Here is a 22,512-nt window from a genome sequence, read left to right as displayed (position 1 = left end):
GCCTCTATCTCCCGGTATGTCACATGACGATCTTGCTTTATCAGTTCACGCACAGCATCAATCTTTTCTGGCACAACAACAGATTTTGGACGACCTGTACGGGATTCGTCCTGGATCGAACATCGACCACGATTAAATTCGTTATACCATTTTTTTACAGTGCTGTAGGATGGCGCTTTATTGCTGAATAAAGAATTAAGTTCATCGAAGCACTCTTGTCTTGACAATTCACGTCGAAAGTTATGAAAAATAATGGCACGAAAATGTTCAGGATTCAATTCCATTTTTTGAAAGAGAAGAACTTTTCAATTTACTGTCAACAACACAAATGAAGCTATAATGGTAAATCGTCTGCTGAATTTATGTTTAAAAATATCAAACTTTCGATTAAAATCGTCTGCGGTCGCCTACTGTTGCCAAGGCCAGAAATATAAATAGCAACCCTCCTATCAGTAATGCCTCCCTTTTCACTGTCTTGTTTATTATCTCACACATCTTGAGGTTGTTTTCATGACCTGAGAGTTCAACTAGTTTTATTTCCAGTAATTTTAAGTAAAAATTTATCATTATCTCTCCTAAAAATCCCCCCTAGCTCAATAGCTTATATTAAAATAAAAATAACTTGCTTAGAAAAGATTAGTCATTTCAACCTATTCAGCATATCAAAACAAAAGATAGCAAGAAGCTCACCTGATCAACTGCATATTGACTGAACTATGAGTGTCATAATAAGTTTTACTCCAATATTTATGTTAATGCTAAAGAATAGTAGCACTGAAAATGTAAAAAAAGATTTTTTTTTAAAACAATTTTTACAAAATAGCAATCTTACTTTTTAAAAGACAATCTTTATGGACTTCTATCTATAAGTACATAGCTTGTTGTTACAGCGTTTAGGATTAAGTTCTATACATACATACGCTTTCTTAACTTTATACAACTTATCTCAGTAAAAAACTGCTCTTTAAAAGTAACGCATTCAGCTAACTACAGTATTATAACCCTTTAAATCAATTCAGTATTAAAGAATATATATATAGCACAATAAATAAAGACAAAAAGGGTTAAAAAGAAAAAAAAGAGAGAAATGAAGAATATTAATAAGTTTTATGTTAAGAAATTTTAATGTTTCCTCTATATTTTGAACTTATATATTCTGTTATACATACATATATTTGAAGATTTTTTTTAAAAATGAAATAAAACAGAATAAGTCAAGGAACTGAAAGGATTACCATAACAGGAGAAAACCAAAAAATAATAACAGGAAAAAACATACTAAATATCACCTTAAAAATAGCACAACAGCAGAAGCCGAAAAATTTGCATGAGGAAATAACATCCTAAAAATCAAAAAGGAAAAACACTAATAAGAAATTAAAGTAAAGGCACTGATACATATATGGCAGCTTTGTCAGGTGGCATTACCATGCAGTCAGTAACTTTGATTGTTTTATTTCATCTTACAAAAATTTTCCTCAAATATTCTTCCACTTGTGACATAAGCAGTTTGGTGTTGTTACAATGTGGAATTATGTTTTATAATTTTTCACTTCAATTTTCATCATTGTTGCATTTGTATTTTGAATTGTATTGTGTATATGACTAAATAAGTAATACCAACTAACTATTATTTTTAATTATAAGAAAGTAAGCAAGGATAACTCATATTTCATTGGTTTAAAATTTGAGCATTTTTTGCTTAATAAAAATCGTGTATCATTCTAAGAAAAAAGAATAATTTAAAGTTTTTAAAAAATAATAATAAAAGGCTATAAACCTTAATAAAACTTGCAGTAGACATTAAAATTGTAAATTTAAAAAAAAATATTAAATTTATTGCTCAAAATTCTTCTACAGGTGAGATATGTCATATCTATGGATAGTCACTCTTCACTGTTTCTCAGCCTTATAAATAATAAAATAAACAATAAATTAGTTTAATAAATAATATTTTTAATTAAAAAAAAATACTTTTTTCAAACAATGATCTATATTATGAATAAACTTTAATGTATGTTTAATTTCAAAGTAAAGGTTTGTACCCAGAGTAAAATGTCATGTCTGTGAATAGGGACAAAACTAACAACAAAATTCTTCCAAATGACAGCAACAAATTTTTATATTTCACGAATCTCTTCTCAATGCCACTTTATTGAGAGGATGCTATACCACAGGAGAAACTTTTCATCTCAAATTCACTTTCACCTCCATGAGTAGTTTAAAATCTTAAGTACAGAAAAAGTTAGTTCAGACAAAACAAGAGTAAGCGATGAAGTTTCAAACTCTAAAAAAAAAAAAATTTCAAAATATCAAAATGAAAATAAATTATGAAAGGATTATGTAATGTGGAAGTTCTCGTCGAATAATTTTTTGCTTTTTGATATTTTAAATTTTTTTTCTCCAGCAATTGATATTTCATAACTCTAGATTTGAGCGAACTCACTTTTTTATAATTTAAATTAGTTATAGAGAGAAACAGAATTTGCAATCAAAAGTGTCTCCTGTGGTATAGTGTCCTCTTTAGAGCTACAAAAAGTATATACTGTGTGTTTCATTATATCTACTTTAAAGTATTTGGCAATCTTCTGAAATTAGTCGAGTTCAGCAGGTCATGTCAGTAGACATTATATTATTAGGTAAATTTATTGAATAAATCAATCGATCTAATGTTTCAACAATTTCCCATTTTCCCAAATTATCGATTTTCAAAATTTCTTCTTAAATTAACTAGAAGTATAGAAAATCTGGTTTTCCTTACCTCTGTTGATGCAATTCACATACAGGACACTGTATTCACTTTCTGAAAAGGACCAGCTAGAGCACTTAAATTTTAAGTGGAGCTACGGTATGAATGACAATACAAGTTTTAGTGGTTCCTGATTGCTATAAATACCTTTTAATATCATCTTATTGCCAAATAGAAAATCATCAATGAAATTTCAGTTGATTTTTTAATTAGCTAGAGTAATCAAACCTCCACTGAAAATCTTTGTTTGCTGATATTGTAAGTTTCAATCAATTCTTAAATGCTCTATAATACTTTTTAGAAAATACAATTTACTTACAGAAAGTGTACAATTTTAAAATTATATTTTATTTATTATTTTAAACAACTAATACATAAAATGTTTACAATAAACAAGTTCTTACAAAAATTAAGTAAATATTTTAATTCAAAATACATCTATGTACAATTTGTATTTATATACACAATAAAACAACAAATAGATATTAAAATCTAATTGTAAATAAAATAATAAGTAACATTATAAGATTTATTCTTAAAAATATATAGTACTTTAATAATCAAAGTATGATTTTGATTCACCAGTCACTAAGCTGTCTATACTAAAATCACAGGCTGATAAAGAGTTTACGTAAATAGTTAGGCAAATTTTTTTTTAAATCCTTCATGATGGTTTAGACACAGACAATAGCAAATTGTAAATGAGGATTAAAAAAAAAAAAAAAAAAAGATGAATTTTTTTTTTTTAACAGGTAAATAAAAACATAAAATCATTAAAAATTTGGGATATGTTCAGACTCTTTGCTTGATAAATAATATAATTCTTACAAAATAAAAGAGAAAGCAAACAGGTCATGCTTAAGTTTTATGCAAGTATAAAAATAAGTGTTAATAAACACCTAAGTTTTCCTTTTAATGTGAAACACTTAAACATCCTCAAAATACTAATAAAAAATCTTTCAACGTTATTTGAATCATTAAAATTTCAGTATAGTCTTTAGTTCATTAAAAATTGAACTTTTATTTAAGCTAAAATATATGTTCTTCAGTTGAAATGGATCATCAAGAATATTGTAGGCTTCTCCAAAATTCTGAAATTAAAAATTTTATGTTAATTTTTTAATCATTCAAACATAGAAAACAATTTGTTTGAAACATTGATGAACAGATGGCGTTTTTATTTTGTTTAGTCATATAATGAGAAAAAATATTTTAGGCAAAGTATTAGTTGAAATACGCATAAACAGGAAAACAATAGCCTTTTTGAATATTTTAAAAATTTAGAATAAAAGTATTAGAGCTCTTTTATTTTCTTTCTTGTAACTCATTTCGTTGTGCTGTTTTCTACTTAAATTACTTATGTGAATATGAGCTATTATTATGTAAAGCTAATATAATTTAATAAAAAGATGTTTTAATTTTATAACCTTTCTTTTCTGAAGAAGAAGTAGTGGTGAATGATATAATGTATTTTCAGCAAAGGATAAAAAATATATAGTTTTAACAAGTTTTAATGTTTTTTATTAACATTACTATTATAATGTTTCAGAATCATCAGTGAGTGACAAATAGAAAAGAAAAATGTAAATAGATTTAGGCAGAAAAAATAGAAGTAATTTATTTTCTACACTACTTGTTAAAAACTAATTTATTTATTTATATATTTTTTAAAAAAAGGAATGACATGATTTTTAAAACAGCTCATCTGAAGTGAAAAATTAGATTTTTTTTAAATTTTATGTGTATTTTATGAAACAAATATTCTCTTTTTAAAAATATTTTTTTAACATAATTATAAATATTATAAACAGTATTTCCTTTTCCTAAAATTCTTCTTCTATTTAATAAAAATATTCCTTTCAGAAAATATTTTATTTCAAAAATGAATAGAAAATCATTTATAAAATATAAAGAAATAGCTTTTATTGATATAGCATGTTTGGGAACAACACTAAATTTAAGTAATTACTATTTTCAACAATATATAATCTTCTTACAAAGAATTTAAGCTATCTAAAAAATATAAAAATGTATATTTTCCATGTTAGTAAACATAAATGTATGCATGAAGAAAAAAGAAACAAAAGTCAAAGGCAAAAATAGTGTAAGTTTTCAAATTCAATTATACAAGCTACACTGGGAAAAACATGAATATACAGAAAATAAAAGAAAACTTTACTTTACCAGATCATCCTTGAAAATGCATAAAATAAAATTTTTCGATTTCGTCAAATGTCTGAGGCATGAAAAAGTATTATTCCTAGAATCTTCACAAATGCAATCAATTTCACAAGTCTGAAATAAATTTTTAATAAAAGAATATATATATAATGCGAAATATAAAAAATACTTGATTACATTATAGGGTTCATACTTAATTTTTTGGGAAAAAATTACCTGAGTGTCCCCTAAGTAACCAGAGAAACAATTTTAAAATAAAGCATGCAGTTTTTCAATGAATTAGTTAAAAGCAAAAACACCAGAATAATATAGGCGGACAAAAAAACAACAGTAAAATCTTAAAAGCGGGAATAATTGAAATAAATATGAATCAATACTAATATAAAATCATTATCCTTTCTTCATACTATATGCTAGTTACATTATATATCATTATATACTAGTTACATTATATAGTGAAACCTCTCAGGAGCGACCAGTCTCTGATCCACAGTAAAATGGTTGGTAATGGAGGTTAGTTGTTCTTAGTGGTTACCTCCATTGATTTCAAAATGTTATCAGGGGTACATGATTTTTTGCAAGCGAATTTAATTTTACACAGTGTCATTTTATTGGCACATAAATACCCCTTGTGCTGGTGTCATGAAAACTCAATCGATGAACAAAACTTAGCATCAATAAAAACAACCCCAACTCATATAATTATGTGTAAAAAGAATTTATCAATTATTAATTATAGAACTATATTAAATAAAAACACAATTATGTTTTTAAAGTTTGCATTTAATTTTATACCATGAAAATAAACTTACTTTAATAAAAAATTAGAAGAGGATTGTTTATTTGAGATGATTTTTTGAAAATGATTTCTTTTTCTAATTTAACTTCCAAATCTAAAAATTAATCATTGATAAGATTGCTTTTAGGGCATTCTGACTGCAACATGCCGTTGTCCTTCTCTTTCAGAGATCATCAAAAATTCCTTACCTCCGAAAAGTGTCATAAATCGAGGAGGTCACTACACAGAGGTGATCTTTCCTGGAGGCTACACTGTACGTTCATATCGTATGTGGTTATGTTATATTACATATGATATTCAAAAAATATCTTTAGAGACTAATTACACTCTTCGATTAATTTTTGAGGAAGTGACTTAAAAACGTGGATTACCTCTGTAAATTACTGCTATTTGTCTAATTTTCATACAACATGGGAAGATTACTATATTATAAGAACAAATAAATTATATAAAGTAAATACAATAATTATTGTTTAAATATTTATTTAAAAACATAATTCTACTCTACTTCCAAAAATTATTTATAAAATAGATGGTATTTGAAATTTTTTGTGCTTTTTTATGTTTTCACAATCTTACAACCTTTGGTGACATGAAAAAGGCGCTCTTCAGAAAACTATATGCAATGGTCCCTTAATTACAGCAAAGCTGGCATTTTAGATTTGAATTTATTTTCAATAGCTAAGACCCTTGCAAAACTACTATCCTATCAATGTTAGAATAGCAATTAATTCCTAATTCAGAACACATGGAATGGGTCATTGTCATACTCTCTACCCTCATTGATTGATTTTCTAAAGGATTATCTTTGTTTGACATCACGGAAAAGAAACTAAAAATTTAAATAAAAAGATTTTTGAAGAGTATTTTTACTTTCGATAAAATGTTTGAGAAGCAACAGTCAAATCTAATGCATATTGGCAAAATTTGATTATGACATACTGCATATTAATGCACCAACAAATTAAACTCTTGGATTTCAACAATTCACAAAATTTAAACCAAATGATTTTTTATCAGTAATCCATCACCTGAAAACTTAGACCTTTAGTTCAAAAAAAATATTATTAACTTATTCATTATTATTAAATTATAATTAAATTTTTAATTGTGTTTATAAAAAATGATCCTAACATTACATATAAATTTTTATAAAATCCCAAATTTAACAATTATGAGGAAAAAGAATTCTTAAAAAAGTTCCAGAAATTTTAATCTTTCTAGGTTCTTAACATCTTTTTTCAATTTTCTTGAGTATTCCTTGAGTATAGTTCAAAAAAAAAAAATATTAAACCAAAATTCTAATTAAATTTTTAATTGCATTTATAAAAAATGATACTAACATTACATTAAATAAGTTTTTATAAAACCTCATAGTTAACAATTATGAGGGAAAAAAAAAGTCTTAAAAAAGTTCTTGAAATTTTATTTTCTACGTTCTTAACATTTTTTTCAATTTTCCTTTTCCTTGAGTATTTTGTGATTGTTTAAACCAATTTAAAATCCTCTGGATTTTCAAGATTAAGGTGTATGATCCCTACATTATATTAAAACTAATTACATGGACTTCTCCACTTTGATATTGAGGACAGCCTGGAACAGACTTTTCACTATATTCTCCTTGATGTTCAATAATGAAAGAGTGACGGTTATTGACTTTACTGTATATTAACCCTACATTATATTAAAACTAATTACATGGACTTCTCCACTTTGATATTGAGGACAGCTTGGAACAGACTTTTCACTATATTCTCCTTGATGTTCAATAATGAAAGAGTGAAGGTTATTGACTTTACTATATATTAACCCTACATTATATTAAAACTAATTACATGGACTTCTCCACTTTGATATTGAGGACAGCCTGGAACAGACTTTTCACTATATTCTCCTTGATGTTCAATAATGAAAGAGTGATGGTTATTGACTTTACTGTATATTAACACTACATTATATTAAAACTAATTACATGGACTTCTCCACTTTGATATTGAGGACAGCCTGGAACAGACTTTTCACTATATTCTCCTTGATGTTCAATAATGAAAGATTGACGGTTATTGACTTTACGGTTTTGGTTCCTTAAAAGAGGTGCAAAAGATTCTCCATCAAAATCCTTCGGCAATGGGATATTTGCAAGGTCTAAAAATGTTGGTGCCAGATCTATATTAAGTACTGGATACTGTAAAAAAAATACAGATACATATTTTTATCTTAAAACTCAGAAAGGAAAATATAATAAATGCTACTAATAAAAATTATAAAAATGCAAATATATTTACATCAATTTTAATTCCCTGATTAATTCCAGGACCTGACACAAAAAGAGGAACTCTAATATCAAAGTCATATAACTGCCTTTTGTCCCATGGCAAGGAAAACTGGCCTGCACAAACATATTCATATTTTATTAGATATTAGTTTGGCATTACACTGCCATTAAAAATGTTCAACAAATACAAGTCAATATAATTGATAGGGCTTGTTAATTGAAAGGACTCGCAGTGGCTTAGAGGTTAGAGCATTTGTCTCCCAATGAGATGACCCAGGTTCAAATCCCAATGGTGGCTGGTTTTTACATATTCTGCTCTTGCTTACACCCATTATAGTGCTGACATAAAATATCTTCAGTGGTAGACAGGTCATGGGTAAGAATCCCCTAGCCAGCTGGCTAACAGTGGGAAGTTTTCATGGTTTTCCTTTCCTTGTAATCCAAATGCTGGTTAGTTCTATCAAAAAGTCCTCCTCAATGGCTAGTTTGTACCAATACTTGATACAGGAGTCTCCTTGCCTTCTGGTTTGGATTCAATATTACAAGACTATGGAGTTGAACATTGATGGTACTAAACTCAAAATTGGGTCAGCTATCAAATACCGGTTATAAAAGAAAATTAATAGGGCTTGTCCTGAAATGAAATTTACAAAAAAGTTTTTTAAACATAAACCTTGACGTACTAACATTTTTACAACAGCAAATAAAAAAAAAATTAGAAAAAATATTACAATTAAATAAGGATATTAAATTAAACATGTATATATTTTTATTTATGATAAATAAAGCAAAATATTTTATATTTCCCTGATTGGAGAAAACTTTGAAAATGTATTTTAACATTTAACAATTTTTGACTTTCCTGGCAATAGAAATATTGTAAAATACTATTCAGAAAAATTCTATCAGTGCTAAGAAAAAAGTTTGAAACTAACTTTTGTAACTTTCTGAAACTCTCCTTAATCAAATATTGGTGTAGATAGGATTCAAGTTATTTTTCCGTTAAAATAAACCTTGACTAAGATTACTTAAAATAAATGAAAAATAAATAATTTTAATACTAACCTAAGTGAAATCCATTATCAGATGAAAAGATTATGTAAGTATTTTCTGACATATTTTTATTTTCTAAAAGCTGAAGGATGTCAATGATATAATCGTCGACTGAGAGTAAAGTTCTCCACCTAAAATTATAGAAATTAAATTAGAAACTAGTTAAAAAGATTACACGAATAAGAATTAGTAGGTAAATTGTTATACTGTTAATTTTAATTAAATATTCTTTTAAAAAAATACAGTATACTAAAATGTAATAATGTTTTATCCAGCCAATAATTTATGTGTTAACATATCGATTCCTAATTTTCTCTCCAACAAAAACTAAATGATGTTCCACATGCATCTCAGTTCATCTATAATGCAAGATATTTATTAAAAGATACTTTGGATCTTACCATTTTCACTGCAGTACTTAACTTCTATAAACTTGAAATATAATATAAAAATTTTATGAACAATTATTTTAACGGCAAGAACTTAATTTTCTAAAACTATCAAATAGGCTGAGACTGAAAATAAAAAGAAAAGTAACATAATTTATAATTCAGTTACAGGAATAACTATATACACAACAAAATACAAAGAAGAGACAAGAGAACATTAAAAAATACCCATAACAATAGTAATATTTGAAGTAGCACTTATTAAGTTAATTTTGTAACTTCTTAAACCCTGGATCAGTAATTAGCATAAGGGGAAGAAGACTTTTTTAATGAAGAAATAAAAGATTTTTTCTCATAGAGATAATGAACAGATATTTCACAAGGTTATGAGTGGATAAGAGATATTTAAACAAAAAACTGATTAAATCTATTTTTAAAACTATATTATTTAATATTTCACAATCAAATGGTAGTGTTTTCATGTCAAAGAAAAAAGGGATCAGCCAGAGATAGTGAGGTCATAATACACCAAGTACTACTTTTCAAGTTGGAATTTTAATTTTGTTAAACAAATTAAAGTACCATTAAGTTCCAGAAAAATACTTAGCACCACAACTGCTTATTGTACTTGATATTTAAAATTTTGAAAAATAAAAAAATCTAAATAATTTTTGAGGATTTTAAGTATGCAGTTTTGCAATAAAACTATAAAAAATAACAAAACTATATGCATTTATTAAAAAAAAAATTTCTGATAAAGAAAAATAAATAAATAATTTGCTTTACCACAACTGTAATGATTAAAAATAATAAGCATTTGCTAGAAAAAATCTTCTTAGTACTTCCCCTACTAAAAGAATTGTGTTTGAGTATAAATTAGCCAGCATGCAGTTTTTAACAGCTACATCTAATTAATACCAAATAAGGAAATCTCACAGATCAGTTGTGTGCTGATAGTTTTCAAAATGAAGAGATCTTTCCAATGAATCAGCAAATTATTAATATGATTTTTGCATGGTACAATCATTTAAACTAATTATTTCTCAGGGCTTTCCCAAATGCAACTTAAATTTATACACACAAAAATAGTTTGCTAAATTTCAAGAAACAATGGAGATTAAGCACAGATAGATTCAAATAGTTCAGTTTAGATTCAAGCAGGGTTCGAAAAACCACCTGTCCTCTTCGGTCAAAAATTCCCTGCAGACAACAAATTTCTCGAATCCGACGTCCGCACGGACGACCATTTTCCCTTTAATGTTCATGATACATTTTCGATTTTTGTTATCTTACAAGAGTCTAGCGCCTCACTTCTAAAATGATCCTCTAATCTAGAAATACAGCAGCATACTGCTCATGGTGGAATTGATGTTTTCTCTGTCTGGGGGTACTGCAGCAGTTGAAAGGGGCTTTTCAGCAATGAACACATTACGTACAGGTCTTAAACAAGCAGCATTAAACGTGATTCTGAACATCTACCTAAATGGAAAACCTCTTTCAGATTTCTGCGCAGAAACCTCTGTAAATCATTGGCTTGATTGTGGAACTGGCAAACGTCATATTTGATTCATTTAAAAAATGCAGTACACTCGGATAAATTGACATTCCAGATAACTTGACTTTTGTCATTTAAACTACTTCATAAAAGAAAGAAATTATTTCATAAAAGAAATACTAGGTTACTATTAGTAACCTAGTATTTCTTTTATTACTGTATAATATAATCCCAGTATTTGTAATCCTAGTAACTTCTAATACACTGTGCAATTTATATAAATGTTTGTAATAAATAAGAGAAAATGATATTTTTATTTATTTAGAAGCTACGGGTTAGTTTTAAAGGAGGACAGGTACATTGTTGGGCAAGCTATCCTTGGGGACAGGTAAAATTTCTGAGTTTTTTCGAGCCCTGGATTCAAGTAATCATAAACATGCAGAATAAGTAAAATTTTTAATTTGAATTGTTAGCAAAGGCAAATATTTCAAACTACAGACTACAATACCAAATAAAGGTTTTCTAATTTCCAATCAAACCTGTTTTGAAAAACATCATCAATGCTATCAATTACAGTTTTTGGCAGAGGTGTAGGTGGCTGCTGAATCAACCAATGTTTTTTCTAAAAAAATTGAAAGAAAATCTGTAAAAAAAAAACTTCTTACATTATTTAACTTATAAAAAATTGTCATATATGTAGTTTACAAGGCAGCAAACATCTCTTTTAACTCAAATTACAGTAATTCTAACAACTTTTCTCAAGTTACAGGAAGACTAACTCAATTAAGCAGATTTTTGAATGTAAATAAATTATCATTCAAAACCTCTTATGCGAGTCTGACCATCTATATTGCTGTGCAATTGAAAAAACAATGTAAGCACTTCACGATAGATTTCAATCAAGAAAAGAGGATGGTAAACTATTTTCTTTCTATTTCTAAAGCTATGAACTCTAAAAATAGAATTTAAAAAAGAAAAAAAAATTATTTTTGAAAATTTTTTTATGTAGTTTCATCATATAAAAATGCAAACGATATAAAAATCTCAATTTTGAATTTCATGTGGCTTGTGTTGATTTTTCAATCACTCGGGAGTATAATGCTAATTTTCCTAATAATAAAAATTGCTAATTCTTCTACAATTCTACAATGATAAAATTTTATTTATAATTCAAATATATATTTGTTTATACACAGAATTGTAAAATTAAATTTAGATACAGCGAGTATTGTGGTAACAAAATGAAAAAAGGAGGAATGACAGAGGATATATTTTTTTACAGTTATTGAATGTCTAAAATTTTTACATTTCTCATGCATTGATTTTATCACCAATGTTATTTTCTTAGTCAGTATATTCAGTAATATAAAGATTGTTCCAAAAATTACCAATAATTCAATAGAAATTAACGAAAAACAGGATGAAATATAAATATACAGTTTGCTCTATTCTGTTTAGAAAACAAGAAAAAGTTTTCTCACTAAGTTTTTTGGTTAATGGATAACACTGTTAAAAGAAAAAGTATAAAACAATATTTTCAAAATAATGATTTGTTAGAGGCAATGCAAATATCTCAGTTGGAAAGGTCTGGCAGGAAACAAACAAAAAAATTGCTGTGTAATTTTTAAGTCTATCTTTAATGCAACATAATTTTTTAACACCAACTGTTAATGATAAAAATTAATAATAAATTCAATGATTCATGGTTCAATTTTTTTAATATATATATATATATATATATATATATATATATATATTATTTTGTAAAAAAAAAGAAAGAAAATCAGTTAATCAAAGTCATTTATATATTTATCCTTTTTTTTTATCAAATCATTAAAACTGTAAAAAATTTTGGCATTTATTGAAGAAAAAGGGGGAAACTATTCTCCAACAGAAAAAATCAACAATACTTAATACTTCACTATGAATTAATAATAGCATTCGGAAACAATACTAAAAGTCAATATATACTACAGCATATTATATTATGACACATATAATATATATTATTACAAGTTATACATATTCTATACATCAAGGGATGGTTCTTGCTAATTTTTCTTTTTTCTACGAAGAATAAAAATTATTTATTTTTAAATAATATTTTTATTCTCAGATATATTATTTAAATAATATATCTAATCAATTTATGTTGAACAGGAATGAGCAAAAAAGAATTATACTAATGTTTTAAGCAAACTAGAAAAAGTTATAATTTTTGTTACAAAACTATATGACTAATGCTAAAAAAAAAGTTTACCTGTCCACCTGGAATAGCAAAATTAGGTGTTCTTGGTGCCTTGAAAGAAGAAAACTTATTTTTATAGGGAGGAAATGGTGTAAAAGGAGCATGCGGAGCAGGAGGTGATAGAAACATGAAAAAGGGTGATGTCCCATTTTGAATATGTAAAAATTTCAGTCCTTCTTCAAACTAAAAACAGAAAATTCAATATATATACATATCAATTTAAAGAAAACTATACACTTCAGCACTTTAGATGTATACTTAAGATTATATTTTACTCTTAGAATTTTTTTTTAATTATAAAATAAATGTTACTTTGATAAATAAAGATTTCTATAACTTATCAAACAATAGGAAAAAAAAACAAATAATAAAAAAAAACAATAATAAATTTAATAACAAACAATAATAAATATAAACAATAATAAACAAACAATAACAAACAATTTTAGTTACTACTATAACCTAACACAGTCATTAAAAAACATAAAAAACACATTTACAAAATTCAAGAAATTTTTTTTTTTAGCTCTATGCATTCAGCACTGTTTTTATCAGTAAATTATAGTAAAATGACTTCTACCAGATATTACAAATGTTAATAATACTACAAATGTTAAAGGAGTGTCATATTTCCAATACAAATTTCCAATATCTTATTTGAAAACTGATTTTTGTACCTTTGTGAAAAACTCGGCTAGCACGGCATGTTATTAAGAGCACATCTTTACGGTTTGCAAAATTAAACAATTTTGAAGATGTTTATTTATAATATATATATTCAACAAAAAAGCAAAAATTAAAAACCATGTTATGCTTCTATTATATGAAAAAAAAACATTATTAAAGCCATAACCAAAAAAAAAAAAAAAAACACTACTTTAAAAAAGAAGTTTAAAAACAGTATATAATTGTTTAACTGCCAAAAGCAGCAAAATTCATGCAGTTAGTCCAAGAATTCAAACTTCAAAAGAATTCAATTTATGTTTCATAGATAAACATTTAATCAATTAATCATACATAAAATAACATGAATATGTTTGTTATAAAAAAGTCAACAATAGAGATCTAAACATATTATATAAAATAAAAATAAATCTACATAATTGTCCCATTATTTCTGTAAGGGGAAAAAAAACAGTTTTAATTAGTTTCATAAAGTTGTATAACTAATTCCATATTAACGTTATATGACTTGATGCTAATTGATTCTCATATAATTCCAATGCTACAAAATAAAAATCATTAAGAGTCATATTTTTTAATAATTTCAAGCAACCAACAAAACACCAGAAACAGAATAACTTAAAAATGATTTTAAATTTAAAAAAAAAAAAAACTTTTTAAAAATAAATTATAGTTTTCATTTACAAATAATTTTTACAACAATTTAAAATTTCAATGGAATATGTTATAAAACATTGAAAGGAAAAAAAATTTAAAAAAAAGGAACGAAAGAAAATTAAGAGTAGATAAGGTAAAGTCATAATTAGAACATTGAGTATAAATAATTTTTGTCAAATATTTCAAAGCATCCATTGGAAAAATTAGATTAAAGCCACTACCACAACATTGGTTAAATAATCTTGCTCAGGTTTAGAGCCATGAGTTTTTTCTTCTCCATTAACAGAAAGAGAGTAATTGTAATAACATGAATTTCCAACCTAAAAGAAAAATTAATGAAAATGTTTTTCTACAAATTTAATGAACAGGTTAAACATTTCAACGAAAAAAAAATTATTAATGAAAACCAAGATTATATTTTTGAACTTACTAACTATATTCTGGAGTCCTTTGTTTTATTTATTTTAAAGAGAATTTAATTTCAATTTATTTAATTTTTAAAAAGTCAATCTGTTCAAATAAGTGGAATAAATATTCATTTATAGGACATTAATAACAATATTACAAAAATAAAATAAAATAATATTAGTAAGCTTAGGCCAACCAAAAAATATACAGTCGAACCCTGCTATAGTGAACCTGGGATATAGTGAACACTCGGATGTAGTGAACTTTTTTAGCGGTCCCGTCCGTATTCCTATTTAAATAATGTTATTTTTAACACTTATAGTGAACAGCTTAGAACTTGGAAACTCGGTTATAGTGGACTCAAATTTCATTTCTTTAAATATCTTTTTCAGTCCTCCATCTTTAAACTTGTAGGTGTTGGGACTGAAAATGAACGCATTCCTATAAAATGTGTCATATTACTCTCCTTTATGCTTATCACTTTTAACTATACTGTAATAAATGTCAAACAGATCATTTATCTTATACTCACCCCTCCCTGACAAGCCTCCCTAGTTAACTTGGCCACCTGCTGAATTTTTGGAATTTTCTTATGTGTTCAAACCATATTCTTTACAAATCACCCCTTGACAATCAAGAAGGGGAACAATTTAACTCATTCTACAGCTGCTCTCTTCATATTCTTACATTATCTATTTGAGACAAGATTTTTATTTCAAAAGCAGTGAAAATGGCAAATTCTCTAAAGAGAAAAGCGTTTTCGATAGAGGACAAAGTTAAAATTGTAAAGCGTATTGATGATGGAACCAATCAATCGACACTGTGTAAGGAATTTTCCTTGTCAAAATCTACAGTTTCAAACATTTGGAAAAATCGAAGTGCAATTCTTGCGGCATACGACAAAAACATGGTTTCATCGAAAAAGCTGCGTGGAGCTGAAAGAGAAAACGTAGAAGATGCTTTGTCAAGATGGCTCGAAATTTTGTTCAAAATGTAAAAATCTTGCATTCTTTGCACATTGTAGATAAGAAAATTGATGAACTCAATTTAAAATCAAATTGTGCTCAATCAAAAATCACAATTTTTTTTCATAAAAGGTGAAAATAAAACTAATATTTAGCGACGTAATTACTTTTTCCATCAGTTTTTGCTTTATTATCTGTTAATTAGTTAATAATTTTTTAAATAACTTATGCAAAATTGCAAAGCCAATTTTCAATCATTCAACTGTCTTATGCAAAAAATATTCTTCAAAAAATTTAGATATAGTGAACCATCGGTTATAGTGGACACATTACTGAGTCCGCAGACGGTTCACTACAGCGGGGTTCGACGGTATACAATATTAATAATATCTAAACACCAGCAAAATGTATAGTAAAGTGAGCTAATACTAATTAAGCAGAACCTCGATCAATCATTTCTCATTCAATCATTTATTTCCATTGATAGATATAAGAAAATAGCGAAAGCAGGTCAACATAAAATATTAAATGGGCTTGAAAATGCAAGAAAAGTATTGAAGACTTGGAAAGGACTTGTAATTAATAAATGTAAAAAAATGTAAGAAAGGACAAAATTATGCACTTATGGCAAAAATATTTTCGATGCAAAAGAAAGATAAGTAAAGAAAATTATTTATTTAAAATATTTGGAAATTTGGGTTTGAACATACTCTTTTTAACTCATTGCAAACAATAAATTCTTGACATTTGTAAAAGATATCTGTTCATTTTCTTTAAATTCAAGTTTATACAGAAAAATCTTTATTGCTTTAAAGACTACAAAAACTTTTGGACTGGTTGTGATTCTATTTTACTGTCTTCATTAGTATCACTCAGGACTTTTGCAGCTTTCACAATATGTTTTTGTACAGGCAACACTGCAATTTTTAATATTTCTATCAACTGCTGCATAAACATTAAACATGATGTTTGAGATTTTCCTAAACTGCAATTAATCCTCATTTTCTTATTTATTAGCAAGAGGAAGGGCGGGGCTCTTGATATCAAAAACTAGTTTTTGCAATAACATGTCAAAAACTGGTTTTTGAAATAACACGTTAAAAACCTGGGGCAAGATTCTTTCTTGAAATTGGAGACATTTCATTAGATATTGAATCATACACAACATTTGCATTATATACTATGATAATTATGATTTATATTGTATATCACATATAAAAATTTTGCCAAAATTATTAAAACTATTTTAATGGTAATCTTAATACTTTAAGATCCATATTATAACTATTTGGTTTATATTACAGGTAATAATTATGAGTTTTTAATTAGTGTCACTGAATATTGACTACATAAAATTAAAGTGTTTGCCAATAATTATTCGATATCAACGCATAATTTTTTAAAATTCATTCTTAATATATGTTGTTATTAATTATATTCAGGGATATGTCAGACCACACGAACAAAGCTTTGAAGGAAATTCAGGCAGCTATGGAAAAATTTTTGGTTTAAAAAAATTTCTGCAAAACCTTTTGTTAAAAAATGTGTCACTTTGCAAAATTTTTTCATGTTAAAAAAACATATGCCAATTTGTATATTTATTAGTCTGAATTCCTTAAGTTAAGTTATAAATACTTCTTATTTATAAAACTAATAATAATCCTTACACTAAAATTTTGGGTTTTTGACACTTGACAAAAACTATGACAAAAAGGGTTTTTTGACATGTTGGATTAAACCATCGGTTAAATTTTGATAAAACCATCAATTCTCAAAAACTTTCCAAACCAGATCAGGAGTGACTGTCTTTTTCACAAAACAAACCAACTTTATTTTTTTAAATGTCAATAGAATTCGTGAATGATAGATATAAAAACCTGGTAGTTTCAAACAGTCATAATTTATATTATAAAAGTAAAATTTGTGACATTACCCTCACAATAAGATGATACAGATAGGCAAACAAAAGATGTGGGAAGGATGGATTAAGGTTCGGATGTACATCAAACTTAAGTTCTAATTTTTTCAATAATTAACAAATCATGAGAAGCAAGATAACATATTACATGCTGAATAAAAATTTATAGATATATGATTTAAAATTTTTATTCAAAGGAAGGTGCAACTAAATTTTAGCTTAATTTATTTTCCATGTTTCAAAAACCAATATTCAATAAGAATTTTTTATTTTTTATTTAAAAAAAAATTTAATTTGATAATGGAAAATATAAATTTATAATTAATTTTAATAAATTTATTTTACAATTAAAATATAATCTAATATTATTCTTACCAAAGCTACCCACTGATCCCATCCTGGAGGAACGTGCTTCACACCACCAGATGCGGCAGTACCATACTGAAACATAATGTTAACATGTAAACTAACCAAACTATTAACAGCATAATACATATTTAAATATATAATTAAAGAAAGTATTTTTTGTTTTTAAAAAAATTGCCAGAACTGGTTATGTTTAATTTTAAATTCTAGTCAGAAAATTTATACAAAATTTATACCGTTTTTTCTTTTGTTTAAATACTTGTAAAAATTAGAATTTTAAAATTTTTTCAATTATCATTACAAAGATAATGTTTCATTTAATTATTATTGTTTCATCTTTATTTAAATGCAGATATAATGCAATATATATAATTTAGACTAATTTTAATTCTAATAATTCAAAATACACCAAATTTAGTAAATGGTATGTTATCTGGGCAATGAACATATTCAACTGTGCAATGTTAAGAAAGGTTTAAAAATAATATATAGATATATTTTATTGAAAATCTATTGAGTCTCCAGAATATATAAAATAAGTTTGTAAAGATATGAAAAATTTTAAGCTTTAAAATACTAAAATATCACAACATAAAGATATAAAAAAATGTTAACTTAATAGTTCTTTTTCTGATTAGAAAATTTAAAGTAACAAAAAAAAATGTATAAATAAGAAAAAACACTAATTTTATCTTTTTTCTAAATATTATAAAGAGGATATCATTTATGGAGTATCACATTATTAAACTGGTTTTGATTCAGTATTAAAACAAAATTATAACTGATTCTTGAATAAAAAAATAAATCTCACTTAGAGTTAAGAACAGGTTTTATAGTTCATACATTAGAATTTATTTAAAAAATCAAAAACAAAATTGTGAATTCACATACTTGGTTTAAATATTTTCCAGAGTAAAATGTAGAATATCCATGTTTTTTAAATTGAGTTATAAATGATTTTTGCTCGTGAGTTTTTTGCCATGCTTTAGAGTTGCAATTTCCATGCAAGGAATTATTTCTTACTCCATGATTGTGTGCATACTTTCCAGTTAAAATGCTAGCTCGACTTGGACAACACAGTGGTGTTGTAACAAACTAAATAGACAAAAAACATAATATATAAATGTCTTTTTCATTAATACATAAGATGGGTACATAAATATGCATTTTTTCATAAAATTGCAAATATTTTTAAAATTATGCTTTAATTAATAAGAACTAAATATTTGCACATGAAATTTCATAGCCAAATTCTGCCATGATAAATTTTTTTTCAGAATGAAAAAAAAGAAAATTAGCAATTTTTAAATGAATTACTGTATAACTTCATCCCATTTCTTATAATTTTTTTAAAAAATTGAATCAAGTTTTGAACCATATAGAACAGTTCTGCAAAATTAAAAGTTTCAAGTAGTTTATCATAGCCTTCGCTAGCGATACAAAATCAGCTATTTTTAAAGAATATAGAAAAAATTTGCTTCTAATTTAAGCAGATTCTTAAACAGTATAAAAATAATGACTTACTGTTTTCATTAAAATTATTTTTAAAAAGAAGCAATTGTACATGGAAAGTACAAATAAAATTTAAAGTACAAAAATATACATACTATATATCAAACACTTCTATAATTTGAGTTCAGTTTTATTAAAAAAATAATTACTAAAATTTATACTAACAGCTTTGAAAATAAAACAATCGAATATTTATTGTAAGCAATTACAGCTAATACAGTACAGCAATTACAGTGAAAATTTTAAAAGTGCAATTACAGTGAAGTTCTATAATCAAGTTAAAAAAGGATTTCTTTCTATTATTAGGTTATAAATTGGGGATATTTCTACATCGTGATCTGTGGCAGAATAATCTCCAAGTCTTGGCAACAAGAAACTAAAAACATAAATTTTTTTTTTTAGAAAACCCAACTTGAAAGGTATAATTCATAACCACCCCGGGCAAGCCTCTAAATGTTTTTGTTTAAAATAAATTGTAAATTTAAAATCTATTTGGCACCTTAGCGACTGTCACAATACAATAAAATTTAAAAAAACCCAACTTGAAAGGTATAATTCATAACCACCCCGGGCAAGCCTCTAAATGTTTTTGTTTAAAATAAATTGTAAATTTAAAATCTATTTGGCACCTTAGCGACTGTCACAATAAGGAAATATCCTTTATAAATATTTATAATGAAAAAGAAAGGACTAAAATATGTTACCATATTCGTGAATTCAGCTCCGTAAGTTGCAAGAAAAGAATGAGTTTTTTTCATAGGAAACTAGAATAAAATAAGTTTTTTGAAATACAGGGAAAAAATTTAATTAATTTTAGGATGACTTAGGGTTATTCCTGATCAAAAAATGCAAACATCTATTTTGTAAGAAAACTTTTCAAGATAGAATTATAATACTTACTGGACATTTGAGGTTACATGAGATGAGTCCTAGGCTACCTTGTTTTGTTTGAAAATCTAATTAGAATTTAAAATATTTTAAATTTTTAGTGATCAGGAATTACCCCTTCTCTTGATCCTTTCTGAGGTAATTCCTGATCACTTCTGGGGTAATTACTGATCACCAGTTTTAATCATAAAGGGGCTGTTTAAAAATAATTATACAGTGGCAATTAACAAATAAGACATCAAGATCAAACAAATGAACCAAAAATATATGTTTAAGCAGCTAATAAAACAATTTATTTAAAAAGCAAAAATAAAGGTTAACACTTTAAATTTTCCAAAAATCTCTGTATCGTGCCATACATTTTAGGCAAGCAGCTAACACATTCTCATGTTCTGCTGGAATATAAGAAAGAGTTTCCACATGGGTTACTTTTGCTGGATTTTGTAACTTCATTAAGGGAGAGTGTAAAGTTAAGTAAGGTATGTCAACAGCTCTGGCAGCAGCTCTCACACTGAAATTTTCATTTTCAATCATTAAAAGAAATTTATTAATTAAGAAATTTTAATTACTAGAACTAATTTTGCTTTCTAGAACCTTAGTATCCTTTTTAGGCTTATAATTTCACACCATATTTATATTAGGCTAATTTATAAACTTAAAAATTATTCTAACAATGTACATACATAAAATTAAAATACAAGCAAGGTACGACAAATCGGAACACATTTGTCTAGCATACGGTTAAAAACAAATTTTGCGATTAAATTGAGTTCAAATATATTTTATAGTCGTTCCACTTGATAAATATGAACTGTTACTTAAGAAAAGACAATTAGCTACTCATTAGCTTATTTTAATATTATTTATGAAAAGAAATGACAATGATCAGGAATTACCCCAGTGATCAATAATTACCCCATCTGTAGGGGGCAACATTTAATATAGTTTCCTATAATCAATTATAATGTTTACAGTAGATGTGGAACAATTAAACAAGAGCTTATACACTATTTTCATATCAAATAAAAAGAAAGTAACTCAAAATATTTATTATTAAGAGAAGGAGGGAGATCTTTGCAGAAATGTGCACTTTTTGAAACCCATCTTTGAAATGGAAAATACAGAAAGCAGTTTAAAAGATACTTATTTTGTTAGATTAAACAAAAAAATATTATTAAGTAATAGTAGTTATACCTTAGTAAAGTGTGCAAGCATTTTTGTCCATGTCTCAAATTTAGAAAAAAATTATTTTTTTAAAATAAAACTTAGGTGATTATTATTTACCCCAGAAACAGAGTGATCCTGAATTACCCTGGGTCACCCTAATCAAATAATATGAAATCTTGGTCTGAGTGTACAATTAAGTGCCCCTCTGATTCAGCACTGTACCTTGGAGCATTTACTATACATAAAGTCGTCTATTTTTCTATTATTTCTCTTTAGATTCCTCATTATTAGAAAAAATCTCACATTTTAGTCATTTCCCTGTTTCCTGCAGGTGCGTAAGTAGTCACCAAAATAAGAGAGGCACCGTATTGTAAATTTTTACCAAAATCTTACCATTCCACCTAACGCAATATCTTGATCATCAGTAAGGATGAATACAAAGTTTGGTAATTCATCACAATTAATTTTGTACAATGAAACCAAACTTAAAAAACACAACTGTTTCAAAAAAGACATAACGTACGACAAAGTTTTTTTGGAGAAATATACACCAAAAATATTTTGTCAAGTGCAAAACTAAGTTATTTAAAAATAATCATAGAAATAAATAAATTGTTTCTTATCTGGGATAGTAACTAGCGAAAAGAGGAAAAGGAATGATTTGTTGGTATAAACGTTAGAATCGAGACTTAATGATATAGTTACGTTATGAGTATATAGCTCAGATAGAGTAAGAAAAAGTTTATTGGTTAATTTAG

At 26.3% G+C, this 22,512-nt stretch overlaps 1 protein-coding gene across 2 annotated transcripts; it reads right to left on the bottom strand.

Moving 5' to 3' along the window:
• Positions 1–3,076: 3,076 nt before the first annotated feature.
• On the bottom strand, positions 3,077–22,410 carry LOC107452499 (N-acetylglucosamine-6-sulfatase). Of its 2 annotated transcripts, XM_043043583.3 has the most exons (12): positions 22,148–22,410; positions 20,404–20,463; positions 19,079–19,282; positions 18,197–18,262; positions 14,752–14,850; positions 13,202–13,372; positions 11,481–11,563; positions 9,070–9,188; positions 8,015–8,118; positions 7,702–7,914; positions 4,934–5,044; positions 3,077–3,840 (listed from the first exon to the last, which is right to left on the bottom strand). In XM_043043583.3, exons 1-12 carry the CDS (start codon positions 22,268–22,270, stop codon positions 3,727–3,729), a joined length of 1,467 nt encoding a protein of 488 aa, XP_042899517.2. In that variant the 5' UTR covers positions 22,271–22,410; the 3' UTR covers positions 3,077–3,726. The 2 variants fall into 2 exon arrangements, with proteins under 2 accessions (XP_042899517.2, XP_042899518.2); XM_043043584.3 differs by lacking the exon at positions 20,404–20,463.
• Positions 22,411–22,512: the final 102 nt, after the last annotated feature.

The sequence above is a fragment of the Parasteatoda tepidariorum genome, chromosome 6 (assembly GCF_982258835.1).
Source record: "Parasteatoda tepidariorum strain Cologne lab strain chromosome 6, Ptep-v5.0, whole genome shotgun sequence".
NCBI classification, from domain to species: domain Eukaryota; kingdom Metazoa; phylum Arthropoda; class Arachnida; order Araneae; family Theridiidae; genus Parasteatoda; species Parasteatoda tepidariorum.
Note: the sequence above shows the minus strand (reverse complement) of the source record. Positions and strands in the feature narration are given on the sequence as shown.

Coding starts and splice junctions, on each gene's coding strand:
- LOC107452499 (XM_043043583.3), bottom strand. CDS start 22,270: ATGTCTTTTTTGAAACAGTTGTGTTTTTTAAGTTTGGTTTCATTGTAC. Junction 13,373..14,751: donor ATTATTTAACCAATGTTGTG/GTAGTGGCTTTA, acceptor TTCTGTTTTTAG/TTTGAAGAAGGACTGAAATT. Junction 3,841..4,933: donor GCATTTTCAAGGATGATCTG/GTAAAGTAAAGT, acceptor TTTTAATTTCAG/AATTTTGGAGAAGCCTACAA.